General features: G+C 42.4%; 1 protein-coding gene across 1 annotated transcript; it reads right to left on the bottom strand.

Moving 5' to 3' along the window:
* Nucleotides 1–6,893: 6,893 nt before the first annotated feature.
* LOC119360048 (fatty-acid-binding protein 3, chloroplastic-like) lies at nucleotides 6,894–8,838 on the bottom strand. Its single transcript, XM_037625908.1, has 5 exons — nucleotides 8,607–8,838; nucleotides 8,273–8,371; nucleotides 8,030–8,173; nucleotides 7,714–7,928; nucleotides 6,894–7,240 (listed from the first exon to the last, which is right to left on the bottom strand). The coding sequence occupies exons 1-5, from the start codon at nucleotides 8,785–8,787 to the stop codon at nucleotides 7,079–7,081; spliced, it is 801 nt and encodes a 266-aa protein (XP_037481805.1). The 5' UTR covers nucleotides 8,788–8,838; the 3' UTR covers nucleotides 6,894–7,078.
* Between the last annotated feature and the right edge of the window lie 945 nt (nucleotides 8,839–9,783).

Here is a 9,783-nt window from a genome sequence, read left to right as displayed (position 1 = left end):
CGATCTGGATCGGGGGAAGGCAGAGGAGGGGGGCGAGTGGGAGATCGTGGAGTGGGTTAGGGTTTGCGGGGTGGGGGATAAGGGGAGGAAGTGGGCCGGCTGGGCCTAGTGGGTCGAGGCCCCAAAGGGGGGGCGGTGGCTTGCGGGGCCGTAGCCCAGTGGGGGGGGGGTTCTTTCCTCTTTTTTTTTCTGTTTTCTTTTATTATTTCTCTTTTATTTCTTTACTGTTTTCATTTAAAGTTTCTATTATTTTCTTTTTATAAAATACCAAGTTAGCACCTAAATTAGTATTACTAATTAGGCCTCTGCCATACTTATTTTGGCACACTATTAATTTAGTTATATTACTATATCTTTATAAAAGGCATTAAAGTAATTGTTTTGCCCTAAGCTTTGGTTATTTTAGTGAAATTAAATATTATAAGAAATGTTGGTTTCTCCACCATTATTACTCGTGAACTATTCGTCACATTTAGAACATTTTAGTTTTAATGTTTGAAAACTTTTGTTGTTTGTCTTTAATTTAAATTTGAATTTGAATCAGTTTCGAACTAACGCGAGATTAGCAACAGTAATTGTGCTGACGTGGCATCATTAACAGTGGTTTACTGTAGCTTAAGTATCCGGGCGTCACAACCCCCCTATCTTCCACACTCACTTAGCGACGGTTCCAAATACCGTCGCGGAAAAGATTAAAAACTGTTTGTATGGCACCGACGGGTACTAGTGCTTGCCCGATATTCGATCGTCGGTATCTTCATACCTAGTTCAGTCTCGTTACCGGCAAGTCTCTTACTCGCTCTGTAATGCATCATCTCGCAACTAACTCATTAGTCACATTGCTTGCAAGGCTTATCATGATGTGCATTACCGAGAGGACCCAGAGATACCTCTCCGATACTCGGAGTGACAAATCCTAATCTCGATCTATGCCAACCCAACAAACACCTTCGGAGACACCTGCAGAGCATCTTTATAATCACCCAATTACGTTGTGACATTTGATAGCACACAAGGTATTCCTCCGGTATTCGAGAGTTGCATAATCTCAGAGTCAAAGGAATATGTATAAGTCATGAAGAAAGCAATAGCAATAAAACTTAACGATCATTATGCTAAGCTACCGGATGGGTCTTGTCCATCACATTATTATCCTAATGATGTGATCCCATTCATCAAATGACAACACATGTCTATGGTTAGGAAACTTAACCATCTTTGATTAACGAGCTAGTCTAATAGAGGCATTCTAGGGACACTGTGTTTTGTCTATGTATCCACACATATATCAAGTTTCTGGTTAATACAATTCTGGCATGAATAATAAACATTTATCATGATATAAAGAAATATAAATAACAACTTTATTATTGCCTCTAGGGCATATTTCTTTCACGCCTCTCCCTCCAGATCGATGCAGGTCTTACCTGGGATCCCACCCATCCACTCCTCTCCGCGCGCCCTCATTCGCCTCCAGACGGTCTGCCGATCTGTTTGCCGGCTCACCAGTGCAGGGCATCGGTGCGAGATGTAGCAACAGTTGTCTTTAAACCAGTTTTGGCATACATAGTGGACGGCCTTAGAGCTATTGGTTCTATGTTGCTAAATTTGTGCATGTACACACATGTTAGTATCAATTTGCTATCATCCAAACACTGTCGGTATGATGTTGCATTTATATTTACCTTCCTTATAAAATGTTCAATTTGTTATTTATTGTACATGAGTAAGAACTCGTAGCGTTGTTCTAGTTAATTATAGCTTCTGATGTTTCAGAATTTGGTTAGCAATTAAGTCATTTGCATATTGATCTTTTCGAGAAGATATGTCATAATTAACATGTTTCTTCAGTTTTTCAAAATAAGCATTGGTGATTTTCTATGTTGCTACAAACCCATTTCCCTTACAATTGTTACTGATCTAGTTTTAAATATTATAGGATGAACGAAAGTGTTCTTATTTGGAGTGGGTTGATCAAGAGTGGCCACAGTCTTTGAAGATGTGCTTAGCGAAGCTTTGGGTTGATCAAGAGTTGTCAACGCTGAAGAATATTTAAAGATGTGGGATAAATAAAGGAAGGTGGAGAATGAGCTCAGATTTTTTAAATCAGACTTCGCTAAGATGGTGTTGGCGAAGGAGGAGGCACTTTCCCAGTTGGCCAGTGCAAAACAGATTCTTACTGAACTAAAAGCAAAGGTGGATAAGACGAGTCTGGATGATCTCGATTAGGGAAATGAATATATTGTTCTTATGAAGTTGAACTCGCTATATGTTGTATTGTGCTGTTTTCATGTAACTATCGTACTGTGATGTTATAACATATTTATGTGCCTGATATGAAATTGGCAAATAGCAGTTCGATATGAAATGTGAATTTGCGTAATACTGGAATTATTAATTGCAAACTAATAAACCTGCTAAATGTGTCATGGAGCTTTGCAAATAGTTCTAGCAGTAAAAACGCTTGTGATGGATAGCCCAATGCCACACAGTTTTCTTCATCAAATCGTGTGTGATGTAGTTGATAAAAGCAAATAGTTAACCAAGGCAGAGCGTGTGTGATAGTTACACCTTTCGCACACGAGCCTACACATAGAACTATGTGGAATGTACATATGAACGTAAATGTTTTCCCTGAATTGACTGTGTGGGATGTACATAAGAACGGAAACGTTTTCCCTAGATTGACTGTGTGGGATGTACATAAGAACGGAAACGTATTCCTTGCATTGACTGTGTGTGATATACATACCTACGAAAATGTTTTCCTGGGATTCACCATGTGGGATGTACATACCTACGGAAATGATTGGGTTTCGATACCTCGCCCGATCACACACGAGCTCATTTGGTGTCGTGTGGGAAGGACCCCCCTATCTCCCACACTCACTTGGCGACGGTTCCAAATGCCATCACGGAAAAGATTAAAAACCATTTGTATAGCACCGATGGGTACCAGTGCTTGCCCGAGATTCGATCATTGGTATCTTCATACCTAGTTCAATCTCGTTACCAGCAAGTCTCTTTACTCGTTCTGTAATGCATCATCCCGCAACTAACTCATTAGTCACATTGTTTGCAAGGCTTATCATGATGTGCATTACCGAGAGGGCCCAGCGATACCTCTCCAATACTCTGAGTGACAAATCCTAATCTCGATCTATGCCAACCCAACAAACACCTTCGGAGACACCCGCAGAGCATCTTTATAATCACCCAATTACGTTGTGACATTTGGTAGCACATAAGATATTCCTCCGGTATTCGAGAGTTTCATAATCTCAGAGTCAAAGGAATATGTATAAGTCATGAAGAAAGCAATAGCAATAAAACTTAACGATCATTATGCTAAGCTAACAGATGGGTCTTGTCCATCACATTATTTTCCTAATGATGTGATCTCATTCATCAAATGACAACACATGTCTATGGTTAGGAAACTTAACCATCTTTGATTAACGAGCTAGTCTAATAGAGGCATTCTAGGGACACTGTGTTTTGTCTATCTATCCACACATGTATCAAGTTTCCGGTTAATACAATTCTGGCATGAATAATAAACATTTATCATGATATAAGGAAATATAAATAACAACTTTATTATTTCCTCTAGGGCATATTTCTTTCACGCCTCTCTCCCTCCAGATCGATGCAAGTCTTACCTAGGATCCCACCCATCAACTCCTCTCCGCACGCCCTCATTCGCCTCCAGCCGGTCTGTCGATCTGGAGATCGCCGGAGGATCCTCCTGGAGTCTGATTTGATTGATTCCCAATCCAGCTTGCTAGCTAGGCCCCCAAATAAACCCTCCTCGCTTCCGACGTCACTAGCCGCCAGAATCTTCGCTAGGTTCTCCGCCGCCCGGATCACCGACAGGGTCGCCGCCGCCGCTAGGATCTTCGCCGCCATCACTCCCCTCTCTCTGTCTCCATCGTCGCCAGATCGCGTAGCGATCGCGGGAGCTCCGAGGTGTTTTTTGCAAAACCAGCCCCTTTGCCGGCCGTCGTCGTTGGTCATGGATGAGGTTTCGAGCGTTGTAGGGATCGGATCGTGATCGTAGTACACGAACGATCTCAAGGATATGACGGATCGATGGCTACAGGCTAAAAATTGAGTCCCGAGCCCAGACTGGAACCGGGTGGGCCGGCCCGACAACCCATGTGTGGGTTTAGTTGTCAAAAAGGAAAAACAAACCCCTCAAAAATCAAAAGGTTGTGTTATAGAACATTTGGAATTTATACTATTAGTTGAATTATAAAAATTGCTAAAAAAGTGGTAGAATTATTAAAAAGATAATAGTATAAGTATTATTGTACACAAATACAATCATTCGACGATATGAGTTGCGAGTCAAACGTGGACTTGCAACTGAGACAACAACAAAACTAAGGGCCCAGTTGCGACTCAAGGGTGGACTTGCAATTGGGAAATCTACGAACCTACAAGCCCAATTGCGAGTCAAGGGTGGACATGCAATTAGGATGAAACAAACTACTAGCCTCGTTGTGAATTAAGGACAGACTTGCAACCCTGAGAACTACACAAAACTCTGATATCATTCGCGAGTCCAGAGTGAATTTTCAACTAGGACAATGACAAACTACGATCCCAGTTGCGAGTCGAGGGTGGGCTTACAACTGGGAAGAAAAAGAAAACCATGCCCAGTTGCCATGTCGAGTGCGGTGTTGCAACTAGGAGCACTACGAGCGAATTAGACAAACGAGTGTGGACTGACAACTTTGTAAACTAGGAAACTATAAGCCTAGCTAGTTGCGAGTCAAGGGTCCGACTTGAAATTAGGATGAAACAAATTATGTGCCCAGTTGTGAGTCGAAGGTAGTCTTCCAACTGGGCCAACTACAAGCCCAGTTGCGAGTCGATGCCGGACTTGGCAAGGCAACTGAGACAATTACAAAACTATGAGCTTAGTTGTGAGTCAGGAGTCAACTTGCAGTTGGGATAAAACAAACTACAAGCTGAGTTGCGAGTTAAGGGTGGACTTGCAACTGGGATGGAAAACAAAACACGGGTCAAGTTACGAGTGAAGGTTGAACTTGCAACTGAGAAGAAACAAACTACGGCCTAGTTGTTAGTCAACGGTGGATTTGCAACTGTGACAACTACACAAAACTAAGCTATGAGTTACAAGTCGAAGGTGGACATGCAACTGAGACAACAACAAAATTATGGGCCTAGTTGCCAGTCGAGGGTGGACTTGCAACTGGCACAACTATGGAACTACAAGCCCAGTTGTGAGTCAAGGGTAGACTTGCAACTGAGATGAAACAAACTACGGACCTTGTTGCGAATGAAGGACGGACTTGCAACTGTGACAGCTACACAAAACTACGATACCATTTGTGAGTCGGGAGTGAACTTGCAACTGGGACAATGACAAACCAAAAGCCTAGTTGTGAGTCGAGCATGCACTTACAACTCGGATGGAAAACAAAACACATGCCCAGTTGCAACTAGGGAAAATGCAGACCCGGTTGCATGTTGAGGATGGAGTTGCAACTGGGACAAAAATGGTTACCCTCTGCCCCCTCGACTGAAGATTGCATGTCAAGGGTAGACTTGCAAGATAGTTGTTTGTCAACTGAAACACAAAAGGTGGACCAGTTGCATGTCAGGGTGGAGTTGCACCTAGGAAAAGAAGTCTATGAATGAAAATCACAAAATCCCTAGATGAAAACACAATGCAAAAAGGTGGACAAAGATATTCTTTCATCATGTGGACAAAGATCGAACCCCATAGTCGTCTTCCTCCTTCCTACTCGCATCGGCTCTACTCCGATGCAAATGGGGGTCGGAGATAGACAATGACGATGGAACTGAGGAAGCAGTGACCAACTCATGTCTTCAACTTATAAAACGCACACCAAAAAGAAAAACGGGTCTCGAGATCGCGTCATGAAGTCGGCCCAACAAAAGACGTGCACGCGAACGGGATGATAAGTGGACACCGGAGGTATGATGGGACATGGAAGTATAGGACGCGCGTGACAAAATAATCCATGGTCAAGATTTGCACAAACATTTTAAAAGCGAACAGGTCAAGCGATCAGAAACTTAGATGAGACATTGCTAAATGTGATGAAAAAAAGTTCATGAACTTGAAACAAATAAGAAAGAAAGACAAAAAATGCTATTCATGTATGTAAAAAATGTTAAACATGTATATAAATATGTTTCTGTCGGAAATTGGCAATGGCTCCTAGGTGCATATGCACCCATTGTCTAAATACACATTTTGAAAAATTGAAAAATTCCGAACAAAAATCTCGCGTGTATATCCGGACATTATATGTGTGTGCACAAAGTTTTCGATGAAAAACGAGGTTTTTTGTGGCTTGTGTATAAAGGACAATTTCTATGCTTCATTACAACTATTCATTTTGCATTTCTTTATCATTTTTAGACAAGCCACAAAGAACATCGTTTTTCATAATTCTTTTTAAAAATCATGAATTTGTAAACATTTAAATTTTAAAAAGTTCATAAATTTAACACAAATAAACAAAAAGGAAAGGTAAAAGTGAAAAAAAACAGAACCGACTCGTGCATTTTTACCCTGCAGCCCAGCATGGAAAACAGCACATTCTTTTAGGCAAGAAAAAGAACATATTTATTAATCACGAAAGGACGAAATCGCTGTGCCTTCCTATTAATGCCCAGCAAAAGGATATGCGTATAACAGCCCAAAGCCCTGTGCGGGCATAACAGGCCAACAAAAACATAAAAGACCCGGCCGTGGGCACACAATGGACCGAGGAAAAACAAACAACCACGCGCACACACATGCACGAAGAAACGGACCACAGGATAGATGGGGCGGTCCTGAACTTAGCGAACGCACGAAGCGGAGGCAGAAAAATGTGTGTGCGCGAATCTTAAAGACAGGACAACATCCAATGGCTCTAGATTTAGATGTGAGATAGCTATTTCGTATTTAGATGTGAAATAACAAATCTGATTTTGAATATATGAGATGCAATATCCAAGAAAACTGCTATAGTATTCATTCATCACTCTGCACTTTGTCTTCAGCGACCATACATTGATCCTGCTCTGCACGTCACTTTGTAAGGATAGCTTCTAGCAGCTGAGCAGTGGAAGATCTCAAAGTGGGGGATACGGGAGAGCTGCCGAAGAAGCCATCATATAGAGCATAATTGACAGTAGCTGATTTGACCTCAGCGTCGACTTGGGATGGACCTTGGTCCGTCGAAACCGAGACCTACAGAAGCACGAGTTAGTTACAGGATGAAATATCATGCATGCAGCGCCGTCAGCAATCAATTTCGTCAAACAACCTGTCTCTCTGATTTTTTTGCAAATACAAGAAACTAATTACCTGAATCGGCATCACTAATTTACCGAGGGTATAACAAATTCAAACAAGCTGATTTGGAAATCTAAGGCTTCAGAGGTGAGATACAGCTTGGGAAGACCAACATCCAGATTCAGAATTATTCGCAAAGGAGATACTATAATTAAATTCCCTTTCAATCAATAGAAAAAATGCAATGTCATCGCGGTAAAGTAATTCAATCCACTAATAAGTCTGGAGAAAAAATTATCTTATTTTCACAACAAGATATGCCTGTGTTTTCTTGTTTGTGCCCGCAGAAGAGTCAACTGTTTCCTACCAACAACTCTAGATGAATTTGCTTAAAATTTTGAATACAGTGGGACTGATTGTTCACTCACCAGCATTCTTGAGGGTTCCAACCAAGTTAAATAGATGGTTGTTCCCTTTTGGAGATTGCGCCCTAGAAAGCTGTTCCGGAAGGCCGACAGTGAAGATTCTTCCTCATCGGTACGTTTCTGAATCCGGCGAGCAATAACGCCATCCAAAGCCTTCACAAAGGTGTTGCCATCAACGTCTCTAACTAGAGTTATATTCAGAGATTTCACAACCGGTGCTGCATTGCATGGTACGCTGTCTGATCAGCATGTATTACATATTCACGAACCCACTCCTTGGGCTATTTTGCTAGTTGGATCGATCGAGTCTGGTTCTTACCTTTAAAAATGGAGTCAAAACCCGAGGAAGCATCGAAAGTCTCGAGGCCGACCTTTTTTCTCCATTGCTCGGTATCGAGTCCGATGGAGATATCCACATAGAACGCTGCGGCGTATACCTTGACAAAGAACTTGTCTCTGTAACCTAGAGTGAGCTAAAATTCAAATCGCAAACTGTAAAAAGTACTACACATTTATGCAAGTCAGCAATCTCGAAAGAAGGACATGGGGCAAGGAAATGTACCTGTGCCGAGGATGATCAGAGGCTCTTTGTGGCCCGGAACAGTTAGCTCTCTAGAGAACTTCACATTCGTCGCGCCTTCTACGACAAAAGCATCACCCGCTACAGGCGAAAAAAAGTGCAAAAGTAAAATAAAATGAATGAAGAGTCATGCTTATGAGTTAGCATCAATATAGTTGGAAGTTAATCTTGAACAATAGTACTCAAGCACAGAAGTTCCTCAAAAAGTAAAGCACAGAAGTAAAATTTACATCCTCTATTCTCTGAAGTTACAGGTTCTCCAGCTAATATATGTGATCAGTAAAGGCGTGAGAAATGCAAAAGGTGGGTTCCTCACCTGCGCCTCCTCCGGCTGCGAACGAGATGTGCTGCGGGCGCCGTGCACCGCCGCGCGCGACGCGGCAGCCGCTGGCCGATTGCAGAGAGGGGCCGGCCGGCAGGTCGCAGGGCGGAAGGAGACGCGTGCGGACCGGCCTCGCGAGTGCCAGGGGAGAGGGCACGACGGAGGCGACCATCATGGCGGCGCAGCGCTTGCTGGGCGGAGACCGCACAACCGGGGACACGCGAGTACCTTGTCCTATCTAATATTTTTTTATTAAAAGACCCTTATCCTTTTTTTAGTGGTGTCCCTTATCCCATTCTTTCAAGAAAGTTCTAGTTAACCTAAAAAAGAAATTTCTATTTAATTACGTCAAAAAAGCAATAAGAAAAATATGAGTAAGCCTGCACACAATCTACGTTCGTACGCCGATAATGTTGGCCGTGAAGACAATCTACGTTCTGACGAAACCAACAGCTGTGAAGTCATTTTATTTTGCCGAGAATCACATTTCGGCTCTCGGCAAACTCTTTGCCGACTGTCCGATGATTGGTTCTCGACAATTTTCTGTGTACCTGAGAGGTATACGCCGGATGGTCTTTGCCGAGAACAACTCACGGCAAAGGCTTTGCTGAGGGTTTTTGGCCCTTTGCCGAGTGTTCCTGGCACTTGGCCTAGGGTGCGATTCTAATAGTGTGCACTGATAAAAATGACATCTTCATGGATGGCATTATGCATTTGACTAGCATTAATAATTCTTGAATGGTAATAATGGACATAGAGGGAATGATTTTGAGAGAAATAATTAGAGTGCCACACTCGTTAGACGCCGTTGTACTGAGAATCTCAGGGATGCTTGCATGTTTGGAGTGTAGATAATCTTAATGGCTTTGGGTTCTTCAAGATTATGGTAGCGGGAACTGGACTCTAAAGCACACTGTCAATGTTTTGCAACTGTTCGGAAGGTATTGTCGTAAAGATGACGAGTTCTACATGATGTAGGCCATTCATCCAGATTGTAATTTGATTTTCCTTACCAATCGGGAAATGACAGTCTCATATGATATAGATAATCGGAAAGGCATCTAATCAATACTTCCAAAGATTTCCGGGGTTGTGCACCTTATATTCCCTGTTTCACAAAATGACCATCAGATGGTCACTGAAAGTGACACTAGCAACCCAACTAAAACTA

The sequence above is a fragment of the Triticum dicoccoides genome, chromosome 1A (genome assembly GCF_002162155.2).
Source record: "Triticum dicoccoides isolate Atlit2015 ecotype Zavitan chromosome 1A, WEW_v2.0, whole genome shotgun sequence".
In the NCBI taxonomy this organism is placed as follows: Eukaryota; Viridiplantae; Streptophyta; class Magnoliopsida; order Poales; family Poaceae; genus Triticum; species Triticum dicoccoides.
Note: the sequence above shows the minus strand (reverse complement) of the source record. Positions and strands in the feature narration are given on the sequence as shown.